Below are 14,400 nucleotides of genomic sequence, written 5' to 3'. Positions count from 1 at the left end.
ACAAAGGAATCTTGTCCATGATAAGTTGTTACATAATTTCTCTGTCCCTTGGGAAAAAAATTGAAAAATTGAATAAATCATCCCCCCAACTTTTCTACTATAAATTTGGGGGAGACTGTTATGTATAGTTCTATTACAAAAAACATACCCTCAAAAAGGTACATCGTCAGGCAAAACATTCCTACCTGCAAAATGCAGCTCATAATATCAGAGGCAATCTTTGCGTGCGGTGTGTCGTCATCTTTACAAAAGGGTTTCAGATTGTGCTCTAAGCATGACTCCCAGAGATCAATAAGAGCTTTTCCATGTTTCTCAATGGATTCTGTCTCCCTGATGGCTGAAGTAATTCGAGTGACACAAATCTCCACAACTGCTTGGTCATTGTCATTCGTCTGGTAGTCCTGATTGAGATAAAATATGATAACAGTTGGAGACTCTCCTAGATATCTGCCCCAAAGTCCATACCTAGAGGAAGATGTTTATTCATACTTAGACATTGACTAGCACGGTGATGGCTAACCTTTTTGTTGCATCTTGGAACCAAAAACGGGCTGCAGCGGGCACGTCAACCCCCACGCATGCACATGCGACCCTTCGCCCCCCGCGCATGTGACCCAAAAATCAGCTGGCTGGCAGGAGGCACGCACGCATGCGTGGTGGAACTGAGCTGGGGCAATGGCTCGCGTGCTTGCAGAGAGGGCTCTGTATGCCACCTGTGGCACGCCTGCCATAGGTTCGCCATTAAGGGCCTAGCCTTTAGATTAGCAGGGAGGCTGGTTCATTGTGACTGAAAGCATTTGACTAGACTACACTAAAACCAGGATCTTAATTTGCACACTTTAAAACGTATTAAAAACTTCAACCATTTGGCCATGATATTTCATAGCTCTGCCAAACCCAGCTCACAATGAAACTAGGTAATCCAAAAGGCACAAACATCATTGATACAACCAGAATATATCTACTTTATCAAAATAGCATTACATACCTTGTCTTGGGTGTTCAGTTTGGACCTTGGAATTTCTTTATCTGTCTGGACAGGGCTACCTCCAAATTTTTAATGACAATATTTCAAGTGGCCTTTTGTATACTTAATATGGTTTTAAAGAGAAAGAAAGCCATAAGCATGTATTATTGCCCACTAGTTTAAGGTGTAGGCCAGTGTTTCTCAAACTTGGCGACTTTAAGTCCTGTGGACTTCAACTCCCAGAATTCCCCAGCCAGCTATGCTGGCTGGGGGACTCTGGGAGTTGAAGTCCACAGGACTTAAAGTCGCCAAGTTTGAGAAACACTGGTGTAGGCTTTATTGCATCATTATGGACTTTTAAGAATTGACCATTCTTATGTTTGAGCAATTACTGCATTGAAGTAACTTGATCAATTGGATCAATTTGTTCTAACAGGGTTATGTTCCTAAGTAGCCATGTCCCTTTGTTTACATTGGCCAAACACTTAAATAACTCTTCCTGAACTCTGATGAGCACTAATGTTAGCATGTTTTAGTGTCATCTCAGGTGCTGTTGTTGAAGGTGAATATCTGTTTGTTTGTTATAACATTTATTGACTGCCCATCTTACCAAAGGGTAACTCTGGGTGGCTTACAATAATAAAAAATAAAAACTTTGCAGAGATAAAAACATAAATAGGATACAATACAGTCAAATATAGTGACCCACTGAAAGACAGGGAGGTGGGAACAGATTAGGAAGGAAGATGGGATCTGTGGTTAATTAATCAACCACCCCCATTGTGATGCTGCCCCATTGGAACCCCAAGCCAGAGTCACGTTTTTAGGCCCTTATGGAAGGTTGGGAGGGTTTATTTATCCTTTCACTGTCTTAACATTAAACACTATGCTTCAAGAGTGAAATCCAGCAGGTTCTAACAGGTTCTGGAGAACCGGTAGCGGAAATTTTGAGTAGTTCAGAAAACCGGCAAATGTCACCTCTGGTTGGCCCCAGAGTAGGGTGGGAATCAGTGGTGGGTTTCGGATCCAGGTCCAACCGGTACGGTTGGAATGGGCCCAGCGTCGCCCACATGTACATACGTGGCGCATGTGCGGCGTACTTGCCAACGACGCCTCCGCAAGCCTCCATGATGCTCCAGCTGCTCGGTGGAGTGTCGTGCAGGCGCTATATGTGTCATGCGCGTGCACGGAAGCGCCGAAGGCTTTAAAAAACAGGTAAGGAGCTCGGGCGGGCGGGTGGGCCCTCTAGAGCACAGTACCAGAATGGTACTCGATGCTCCGGCAGGCTCCGGTACGCCTGTACCGGGGAGTATTGCCTGCAACCCATCACTGGTGGGAATGGAGATTTTGCAGTATCCTTCCCTTGCCACGTCCACCAAGCCATGCCCACCAATTCACACCATACCCACCAAGCCATGCCCACAGAACCTGTAGTTAAAAGAATTTCACCACTGCTATGCTTCCTGTTTCAGACTCTTTATCTTTTTAAAAAGATCTTTCGTCTTTCATTTGTCTTCATCTTCATTATTGCTCAAGTTTTTTTCTTATATTTTAACTTTTTTCAAATTGTATTCTAATTGAACCACCATGAGAATTTTCCTAAAAGTTTAACAGTTAAATAAGCAAATTAATAATGTATAAAGTTCATATAATTCTGTCTTTAGAAAAAGACAAGCAAGGAACTTCAATAACGAAGTGAGTATCTTCATGTAATAAGCGCCTCTAGGAGTTCACATTTCAGGGATCCCTATTAGAACAGAGCACCCTTGTAAGTAACGGTAACGCAATTCCTTCTCCCACTAAGAAAGCAAGGAGAGACATTCGCCTAAATTCCTAATTGTTGCCCTCTCCCACATTGGTAAATATATAGGAAGGAGTTTGCTGGAAGATTTTTTTTTATTATTTGAATCTTCCTGGGAGCAGAACAGACTGGATGGCAGAAAAGAAACCCGAAGCTCAAAGATTACGAACTGTAATTCTTTCTGAAAGCCATATAAACATCTAAGGGCAATAAGTAATTAGTGCTTTAGAGATCTGATTTTATTTTGGATATGTTCAGTCTTGCTTGATTTCTGATGAAGCCATTTCCCTTAAGGCTAAATTCCATTTTGGATGGTACTATATGCACAATTCCTTTGCTTATATTTTACCCTGTGGATGCTGGTTGTTTTTCTCTAATCCTAACACATAACCATTTCTGCTATTGTCAGTCTGTACCTCAATAGAGAAGGCTATAATGTAATAATACATCTCAGAAGGCTGAAGTGCCTGCAGACTGATCATCACTTATTGTGGTTAATTAAGAGGAAAAAAAAGGCATTTTTATTCTTTGGCTTTGATCCTAGATATCTGGTTGAAAGTGACCAAGACTGTACCATAATTCCAAATTTTGGAAATCACTAATTGCTGCACCACTCTGACTTATTTTGATTGTTGTGATTCTTACAATATGTAGAATGACGCTAATCCTTGGTCCCATGATAACATAGTTAGGCAGGACAAGAAATTTGCACTGGTTTGTAACCAAGAATAAGACTCAATAGTCAGCATTTCAGTAAAAACCCAGGAGTTAGGCAACTTTCCAAATACAGACCTATTCTGATTGTACTTCCTCTACTGAGAATTACAATGGTGGCATTTAGTCCAATGTTTAACAACACATCTTTTCCGAAACTCATTCTAACTCTACTAATGCCCGTTCCTTGCTGAAATATGAGACATTTAATAACGAATATGTAGGTTCTTGATGGAACCAAGCTTGGGGTTACCTAACTTTAGAAGTTAAAGATTGATGGTCATGGACTCCATAGTATGACCTGCTGGATCTTGTACTCTAATTTGGTTCATTTGAGCACTGCACGTTTCTTATACAGCCGTGATGGCGAACCTATGGCATGCTTGCCACAGGTGGCACATGGAGCCCTCTCTGCGGGCACGAAAGCCATTGTCTAGCTCAGCTCCACTCTCCATGTGTGTGTGCGCCTCCCGCCGACCAGCTGATTTTTGGGTCTGTGCTGCGAATGCGGGAGACCTGCGCCCAAGCCGGGGGTGGGGAGGGTCACAAGGGCATGTGGGGTGTGTGTGTGCATGGGGGGAGGCATGCCCTCCCCGCAGCCCATTTTTGGTCCCAGGCAGCTTCAGGGAGGCCTGCTAGGCCCAAAACGGGCCATGGGGGGAGGAAGCACAGGGGGGTAGGTGTGCATGCACAGGAGGAGGGGTGCATTGCATTATGGGTGTGGGCCCACAGACACGCACTGTCACGCGCGCACACACAATTTCGGTACACGAGGAGAAAAGGTGATCCATCACTGTTATACAGACATTTATGAGATTATGTATATTTGTTTTCTAAAGAACCAAAGGAACAAATCATAGAAATTGTACTCTTCATTATCAATTACTACTAAATGGTCTAATTTAGTAGTAATTAGATGTTCTGTGGACATTACAAAAGCTATGTTGCTGCAGGACAAAATTGCTTTATTGAAGAGACTTAATCCAGATCCTTGGCCATTGCTGACAGTAATCATGTACCATCTCCGCTCCAGAAATCTTTCCCTCCATTATGTTACAAGAAACAGGCTCTGAAACATATCTAGTTTAAAGGTTTTAACAGGCGGTCTGACACAGAATTTTTCATGGTGTTTTGGGGGAGAAAAGTGAATGCTGTTAAACAGTGAGAGACCATGCCATTCTGAAGGTAAAAGCAGTCCAGCTGGTCCTGATAGAACTGAAGCCCCACTTGTAAATATTATATAAACCACCCTGGTCTCCACACCCTGAAGTATTAAGTGTGGAGAACATTTTCCAACTGGACAGAAAATACTAGCAGCAAAATCGGTACTTGGCAACTGTTCGGCTGCCAATAGCAGAGGAGTTTCCAATTTTATTGTGGCCTGACCTCACTAGCAATTTGGATCTAAAAGTAATTAGAAAGACTTTCTATGACAGGAAGAAAAAGTATGTGTCATGGCATCTTGTGTTCTCCATCATGACTTCTTGTGTTCTCCTTCACTAGAGCCCTTTAGACAGGGTTGGATATCAGAGATTCAAGTGGAACTTGCACGGATGAAAGCTGTGGATTGGATTTAACTCTGACTCTGAGGACCCTTCCAACTCTAAATTCTGTGTTGGAGAACTGAAATCGAAAACAATGAACCAATAATAATTTGACTCCCTTGTCCTTCCTTTCTGTGCTTGTACTTTTATAATTACTTTTTTTAAATACAAAAATGAATTCAGTTCAAAGACTGTACAGCAATTAAAGATTTCTATTGCTGTACTAAAACATAATTTATCGCTTGTCATTTATGATGCGTTTGTGTAAATCAAATTGCTAAATCAGAATAAAAGGGGCAGTCTAATCCAATGTTCAGTTTCCAAAATAGACATATTCTTACCAAAGGGACATTATGATTATTTGTGAAAAAATGTATTTATTAACCTAATTTGAGCTTAAATGGCTTTTTAAAATTAAAATATCTGGATATCTTAAAAAACTGAACAACAGTAGAATTAGCTGTAATCAGTGGTGGGATTCAAATAATTTAACAACCGGTTCTCTTCCCAAATGATTTCTTCCAACAACCAGTTCACCAAACTGCTCAGAAATTTAACAATTGGTTATCACAAAGTGGTGCAAACTGGCTGAATCCCAGCACTGGCTGTACCCCTCTGTCTGTTTCATTTTAAAGATTTCTACCCTGGACTGTCAGACAAAGCAGTCCTTTTGTTTCATTTGAAGACGAATGAAATAAGATAGCTGAAGGAAGAAGTGAGGGATAACTGAACCCCCAAAGCTGTCTGAGGAGTATCCAAGCAATGGAGAATGGTGTCACAACACAAGGCACACCTCAAGGAAATGAGGAAACACGACATACTAATAGAAGTCCAGAACAATGACAGTCTCCCCAGAAATGAAATCTGGAGTGTTGCTAATCCAGAAAAATTGGCCAGTGATAGCAGCCTCAAGGTCTTTAGAAATAACATATAGTCCAGAGTGGATTAACAGTGGGAAGGGATCTACTACATTCTCCAACATCCCATCCAACAGCAGGCCCAAGCACCAGATCATACATTCCATCTTCTGCATGGTTGCAAGTGACTTTGGGGAAGGTTGGCTGTGAAAAGCAGCATAAATTTCATACTGTGAGATAGGAACCTTAGTCTAAGGCAGCTGTTCTCAACCTGTGGGTCGGGACCCCTTTGGGGGTCGAACGACCCTTTCACAGGGGTCACTTAAGACCATTGGAAAACCCATATTTTTGAAAAAATACCAAAAAAATAATAATTTTATAGTTGGGGGTCACCACAACATGAGGAACTATATTAAAGGGTCGCGGCATTAGGAAGGTTGAGACCCACTGGTCTAAGGTATGGGGGATTGCTGAAGAAATACAATAAGATCTTCAAATGGAAAAAATGAAATTGTAGAAGAGTAATTAGATTACTGGTATGATTTTAAAGACTTTAAAGCTTAGGAAAAATATATATATAACTACAAACAAAACTGGATATTCAGTTGTTGGACAAATGCTGTATTTTGTAAAATGTCTAGTAATAAAAAAAAGAAATTTGCTTATTGGATTTGCTTTGCCTCTACCTGAGTCTGACCCTATTCCCAAATCTCAATCACAGTGCATCAATTCCAGAAACGTGTGTCACACCTGGAAGTGTTACCTAATCTAATCGTTTTCAGAACCACCTAAGTCAGCATCCATCATAATATCCTGAAGTAATGAATTATATAATTTTGCTGTAGAAAAAAAGTATTTCTTTCCGTTGCTCTATAAGAGGGAGTGAGAGAGGAATCCCCCTGTCCTTGGCTGAACATCATATTTGATATTTATCTGCAGCATATCTGATTCATCATTGATCATAACTGATCATGCCATTGAGGCAACTAGATTTGTTAAGTTGGAAATGGTATAATTCTATTCCAATTTGCTATAGGGCTACGTAAATTTAAGTTAACATCTCGCTGCTGATTTTATCTTCTCTCTTAATAAGGTCTTAGCATAGTATTTTGGAATTTAAAGGGACACATATGGTTTCTGTTTTAAATTCATTGATTATAAATAATTAAAATTTAACAGACAGTTCTCACTTAGCGACTGGCCATTTTATGACTGTTCATATGAAAGCACCCATTACATGAAAGCCATGTAATGGGTGCTTTATGGCCATAAAGCACCCCTAGCTGTCGTAAGTGATCATGTCGCACCCTCTGTGGCAGAGGTGGGTTGCTCCTGGTTTAGCCCGGATTGGGCGAACTGGTAGTAGCAGCGGCAGGAAGCACCGCCTACTCGCCCAGACACTTCTGCACATGCACAGAAGTGTCGCACACGCCTGAACCGGTAGTAGAAAAATTGGCAACCCACCACTGCTCTATAGTCACATGACCACATGTTGGGTGGGTCAGCTTTACAAACTGTCATGGCATTCCATAGTCATGTCCTTGCAATTTGTGGGTTGTTGGGTTTTTTTTTTTTTTGCTAGTTTCCAGCATTTTTTCAGTTTCCAGTAAAAAAAAACAACCATTCACATGAATGGTTCACTTGATGATCATGTCATTTCCTTAATGACCTCCACATTTTCTTAATGGGACAGTAGCATTTGCTTAACAACTGTCATGAAAACAGCCAGAAAACTATTCCCACTGAGTGGGGGACTTATAACTGCAACAATTTATGACCATAATTCCAGGCTCAATTATTATAGTAAGTGAAGGAGTACCTCTGTCTAACCCAATATAGTAAGATTAATTAGTACAAATTATTTTTGTTAGAGGAATATCAACAACTCTTGCTTATTATAGAATAATAGTTTTACTTTTTCACAAATCCCTCTTCTCTTTCCCTTTCTTTTCCCCCTTACTACTGACATTGCTCCTGTTGCCAAAGCTCACTCTCCACATTTTCCTAGTTTTTCCCCACTTGCCTTAAAAGAACGGCCCAGTTACACTCACTCCTTCCACCCAAACCATACATTCTTACTCGAAACAGTAAGCCTTAATACTCATTGCTGTATTTGTTCTATTCTACGTCGGCAATATGAATGCTATTCCTTTTAAAAATGTTTCTTAGTTGTGAAATATTGAAGAATGCAGAGATTTGCTATTAAGTTTGCATTCTATTCTCAGTTGTGAAAAATGACCTATCTCCTTCACATTCTGAACATTTAAATCATTCTTAAAGTTCTTTTAGGTCAGTTATGCGTTATTACTGCCCTCAAGTGGAAATTAATGGCAAATGTTTTCTCCACATTGTCCGATGTTCTATAATAGTACTGAATTCAACAGTGGTATCAATGAGCTAAGGCAACGACTTAGGTGGATTCATTATTCCACACATATATTTCAAAGCTAGCATAGGTTTCCTTCTGAAATTTGAAAGGGTGTATTTGCGTGTGTATATGGGTACCAGTGGTGGGTTTCAAAAAGTTTTAGAACTTCTTCTGTAGGTGTGGCCTGCTTTGTGGGAATGGCTTGCCGACCATGTGACCGGGTGGGAGTGGCTTGCCAGCCATGTGATTGGGTGGGAGTGGCTTGCCAGGCATCCGACTGCGTGGGCGTGGCCAACTTGTAAAATGTGGTGAAACTCACTTAACAACGCTCTTGCTTAGCAACCAAAATGTTGGCTCAGAAACTCTGGCATTTGAAGCACGCACGTCTTAAAGCTGTCAAGTTACAAGACCCTTGCACCCCTAAGCCTTTAGGGAAGAAAAATCCAGGGGTGTTCAAACTTGACAGCTTTAAGACTTCTGGACTTCAAGTCCCAGAATTCCTCCTCCAGTCATGTTGGCTCAAGACCTCTGGCATTGAAGTGTGCAAGTCTTAAAGCTGTCAAGTTACAAGACCCTTGCACCCCTAACCCTTTAGAAAAAAACCCCCAGGGTTGTTCAAACTTGACAGTTTTAAGACTTGTGGACTTCAACTCCCAGAATCCCTCTTCTCGCTCTTCATCTTGATGACGTGCGGACGGGCGGGTGAAGGGAGCTGGAACTGGTTCTAAACGGCACTGTAGATTTGTGGACCCTCTTCTATAGAAGAGGTTAGAACTGGCAGAAATCCACCCCTGATGGGTACCCACCCCCACGTATGTACCTGAGTGGGGCATACTTTTGAAAGAAAAAATTCAAAACAAATATAAAACAAGGATGCTTGGTAAGTAACTATTTTTGGAACATATATTCTCCTGTAAGACTCTCAAGAAAATCAATAAATGCTCATCATGGGCATCATTTTAATATTCTTTAACACTGGCCAAGGAATGCAGAATTTATTGTTTTCTTCTACTTCAAGATATATTGTTTTCAAGTCAGGTTGTAAGCCATCCAATCAAAAATACAAATCCTGGGTGTAAATGATTTATATTAGATAATAAGCCAATGATCCTTTTTGCCAGTCTGTCAAATTTCTCAATAATAGTAAATTCAAAGATGCATAAATCTGATGACTAGTATAATTCATGTGTCATCTAGCAGATGCATATACTTGGGCCATTTGCCTTTATCACAAGAAACATTAAGATGTGCTTAATGTTTGAGTTTAAAGGCCAGATACCAAGGGTACTTGTATGAAAAATATTCCTAAACAATGACATGTTTTGTATGATTTCTGATTTCTAAATTTTATTGACACATTCTGCTATCCTTACAATCATTCAATATTGTTTTCTTTTCACTTCTTGGCTAAAAACAGGGAATTATTATTATTATTATTACATTCATGACTTTAATAAAAAGTTTCTAAAGAATAATTATAGAATGATTTATGTATTCATTATTTATCAAATTTACTTGCTGCTTTTGTCTATGGAGATTCTTAATCATCCAGGTCATGGTTGTCCCAAAAATGGTTCTTCAAGAGGCAACTGGGTTTTCTGGTTTGCAGCTCTGACTGGATTACCACTTCATGAACACATGGAACAGTGTAGGAGAACAAACCCACCAGGGTTAGATTCAGCAACCCATCTGCATTTAAAAAAACAAAGGCTACTCTTTTGAAGACAGCAAAGTCCACATTTTGGAGAAAGAGGACTCTGGTTTGAAAGGGGGGGTCAAAGATGCCATTTATGTCAACATTGAACTGCCCTCTCTCAACAGAGGGGGAGGGATATAACATCATCTATCTCCCATCTACAACACAATCCTTTCAACAGTTCCAAGAAGGCTCCACACCAATTTGCACCACTCAGGTGACCTTGAAAACCCTTATAAATCTCCAGGTGACTTTAATGACTCTGTACAAGAATGCCAATGACCAGCTGTCTGCATATAAAATCCTTCCTTTCCCCACCATCCAGTCAGAGCTGAAGAAGCTTCTTGGATGAGAAGCGAAACATCTTCAAGGAAAACCCAGAAAGTCCAGTTTCCTCTTGAAAAAGCACCTTTAGGGATTTGCTGCTTTTCTTACGGTTCAAGGCGACTTTGATTTAAACAAACAGAAAACATTTTGAAATAATTTTGCTTCCTGCTGAACTTTAGTTTCAGGCACTGACACACTGACATGCTACCTTCCCAGTCTTTCTGAAAAGTAATCATAACTGCTCCCACTTTATTGAGGGTGAAATTAATAATTTATTTTCTTGCGCTTCTGCAGCTACCGCGTTTCCCCGAAAATAAGACAGGGTCTTATTTTCTTTTGGCCCCCAAAATAAGCGCTTGGCCTTATTTTCAGGGAGGTCTTATTATTTTTGAGGTGCAGGAGGTGGCGAGTGTGGTCACCTCATGGCTGCTGCTGTTTTGTAATATTTTCTGGGAAGGCTTATTTTCGGGGGAGGGCTTATTTTAGCGCATGCACTCAAAAGCCCGATTGGGCTTATTATCCAGGGAGGTCTTATTTTCAGGGAAACAGGGTAAATCTCGTTTTATTTATTTATTTTAGAAAATTTATATTGCCACCTACTCGTACATGGTGACTCAAGACAGCTTACATGGATTTTCTAACCCATATTTTGCTTTGCAAAGAGTACGAAGTGTTCTACTTACAGGAGATGAACTAATTAGTTTGATTTGCTCAAGGGCTTCCGATAGGCATCCTTCTATTTCAGAATCGTCCAAAGAAAAGAGTTCCCCAGCACGTGAAAGATCTTTCTGTTCCAAAACAAGTTTGAGAAGGTGGTGCATAGTCGATTCTGCCAAGGAGAATGAATCTGGTATGTGGGACTTCTTTCAGTTAAGGCTAGTGACATATAAATCCATAATGCGTCAGGTATTCCTTTTTTATAAATGTTTCTTCAAATCTTGAGACCTTTTTGGCCATGAGCTGAGGAAAACAAAGGACCTCATTAATGATACATATTGATATACTGGCTTGTAAACTATAGGAAGCCCTCAACGTACAATCATACATTTAGCAATTATTCCAAATTACAGTAGCACTGAAAAAAGTGACTTTTGAATGCTCCTCACACTTATGACTGTTACAGCATCCCCATGGTCATTTGATCAAAATATGGCGTTTGGCAACCTACTTGTATTTATGGCAGAGGGAACATCCTGAGGTCATCTCATCACTATTTGTGACCTTTCTAGCTGGATTCCAATAAACCAGGGGTGTCCAAACTTGGGAACTTTAAGACTTGTGGACTTCAACTCCCAGAATTCCCCAGCTGGCTGGGGAATTCTGGGAGTTGAAGTCCACAAGTCTTAAAGTTCCCAAGTTTGGACACCCCTGCAATAAACAAAGGGAATCGGAGATGCTAGCTTCACTTAAGAGCCATGTGATTCACTGAACTGCAGTGATTCACTTAGCAACTGTAGCACAAAAGATCATAAACTTTGGTGCGGCTCATTAACAACCACCTTACTTAGCAACTTGCTTAGTTAGAAATTCTGATCTCAATTGTGGTTGAAAGTTGAGAACTACCTGTGCTGCATTTTTATTTTAAAAAAAATGAGTTACACCCTACAATATTTTAATATTCCATTGCCAAACTCATTTGAAGACCTGCTTAGCTATACAATCTATAACTTTTGAAAGGGGATTTATGGTAAAGTTTTGGATCAAAACTGTAAATAGTAAACTGTAAATTCACCTTACTTCCTACCTGAAATATTCACACCAGAATAATAGAGGATAACTTAGTGGCAGCACTGATTTGCACAAAAGTGAGCATAGCACAGTAGTAGTCCAAGAGACGTTCCCCATGCTTTGAGAGTAAATGAAGGTATGTAAAAGCCATTGGATTATATCTGTTATGTGTAGCAAAGAAACCTCCACTAATAACAACAGTCCAATGCAGGGTGTCAAACTGGATGTGTCTCATACTGGCCATGCCCATCCCCGGTTTAATGAAGGGGGAAAAAGTTGTGATACATCATGTGACGACAATGTGTCGTTGCGTGTTTGACACCCGTGGTCTAATGCATTCAGGTTTCATAGGAACTGTGGGTTAACACAGAGATGGCTTTAGAGAAGTTACATGAAGGCCTTTGACAAAACATGGGCTTAGTCCAGGAAAATAAGAAAGCATAAGAAATAAACTTAAGTTTGCCCTCCCTTGATTCTCTCTGGTATAAAGACAGAAAGAAGGGGAAACACTGCAGGTTGCAAGTTTCTGTTATTCTACCCCAGCGATGGTGAACCTTTTTTGGCTCACGTGCCATAAGTGGGGGGCACGCAGGGGGGTCTTGTGCGGGTGTGCCGCACCCATAATACAATGCGCAACCCCCCAGTGTGCATGCATGCAATACAGGCGCTTCCCCCCCCATTTTTACATCCTTTTTTCGTCCTCCCCAGGCTCCAGAGGCTTTATAGGAGCCTGGGGAGGGCGAAAACAGCCTCCCCCGCCCCCCGGACGCCCTCCGGAGGCGTCAGAGAAGCCTTTTGTTAGGAGCCTTTTGTTAGGAGCGCTCAAAATAAACCTCCGAGCAAACCGGAAGTGACTTCTGGTTTGCTCGGAGAATCGTTTTGAGCGCTCCGAAGGCTTCAGGGACCGTCTGGAGGCTTCCCTGATGCCTTCGGAGCGCTCAAAACGACCCTCCAAGCAAACCGGAAGTGACTTCCAGTTTGCTCAGAGGGTCGTTTTAAGCGTTCCGAAGGCTTCAGGGACCGTCAGGAGGCTTCTTTGAAGCCTTCGGAGCACTCAAAACTATCTTCCGAGCAAACAGGAAGTGACTTCCGGTTTGCTCGGAGGGTCGTTTTGAGTACTCCGAAAGCGTCAGGGAAGCTCATGAAGCCTCAGGAGAGCCTTAAAAAGGGTGAACTCAGCTGGCCAGCGCGCGCATGCGTGCTGGCCAGCTGACAGGGCATCACCTCGCGTGCCCTGACAAATGGCTCCGCGTGCCACCTGTGGCACACGTGCCATAGGTTCGCCATCACTGTTCTACCCTATATTCGCAAAGTAGCCTATACTTTAGTCTAAAATAACAACAACCCTCAAAGGGCTGACATGTATTTAGTCATGGGTGAGATAAGAGTGCAGGAAAATAAATAGGAGGATGCAATAAGTTAAGGAAAATAAATAGGAGGATGCAATGGAGTGTTGGAATAGCCAACACTCCAGAAGATAGGCTTAAGATACAGAAGGATCTTGACAAACTTGAACATTGGGCACTATCTAATAAAATGAAATTCAATGGTGAAAAGAGTAAGGTTGTACATTTAGGCAACAAAAATGGAATGCACAGGTACAGTATAGGTGGTACCTTGTTCAGTAGTAGCAACTGTGAAAGGGATCTTGGAGTCCTAGTGGACAACCATTTAAATATGAGCCAGCAGTGTGCAGCAGCTGCCAAAAAAGCCAACACAGTCCTAGGCTGCATCAACAGAGGGATAGAATCAAGAAGTGTTAATACCACTTTATAATGCCTTGGTAAGGCCACACTTGGAATACTGCATTCAGTTCTGGTTGCCACGATGTAAAAAAGATGTGGAGACTCTAGAAAGAGTGCAGAGAAGAGCAACAAAAATGATTAGGGGACTGGAGACTAAAACATATGAAGAACGGTTGCAGGAACTGGGTATGTTTAGCTTAAGAGAAAGAAGGACTAGGGGAGACATGATAGCAGTGTTCCAATATCTCAGGGGTTGCCACAAAGAAGAGGGAGTCAAACTATTCTCCAAGGCACCTGAGGGTAGAACAAGAAGCAATGGGTGGAAACTAATCAAGGAGAGAAGCAACTTAGAACTGAGGAGAAATTTCCTGACAGTTAGAACAATTAATCAGTGGAACAGCTTGCCTCCAGAAGTTGTGAATGCTCCAACACTGGAAGTCTTTAAGAAGATCTTGGATAGCTATTTCTCTGAAACGGTATAGAGTTTCCTGCCTAGGCAGGGGGTTGGACTAGAAGACCTCCAAGGTCCCTTCCAATTCTACTATTGTATTATTGTATTAATGTAACATAAAACAGTAGGGGTATTCTGTGGACTGGATTGAATTCCTGCAAAACTATTTCTTGCCATGTGGCATATGTGCCATAGGGCTCAG

General features: G+C 41.3%; 1 protein-coding gene across 6 annotated transcripts in view; it reads right to left on the bottom strand.

Annotated features, from left to right (window-relative positions):
• The window catches only part of VEPH1 (ventricular zone expressed PH domain containing 1), a 153,802-nt gene that overhangs the window by 130,266 nt on the left and 9,136 nt on the right, over positions 1-14,400 (bottom strand). For 5 of the 6 annotated variants that reach the window (XM_081956340.1, XM_081956339.1, XM_081956335.1 and 2 more), the window contains exons 2-3: positions 10,958-11,234; positions 186-401 (exon numbers count right to left, since the gene is read on the bottom strand). In XM_081956340.1, coding sequence (XP_081812466.1) covers positions 186-401; positions 10,958-11,095 — 354 coding nt within the window. In that variant the 5' untranslated portion in view covers positions 11,096-11,234. Of the gene's footprint in view, positions 1-185; positions 402-9,766; positions 9,941-10,957; positions 11,235-14,400 lie in introns of those variants that run through there. The other variant, XM_081956338.1, reaches the window with a different exon arrangement.

This window comes from Natrix helvetica, assembly GCF_964273705.1.
Source record: "Natrix helvetica genome assembly, chromosome: 5".
NCBI lineage: Eukaryota > Metazoa > Chordata > Lepidosauria > Squamata > Natricidae > Natrix > Natrix helvetica.
Note: the sequence above shows the minus strand (reverse complement) of the source record. Positions and strands in the feature narration are given on the sequence as shown.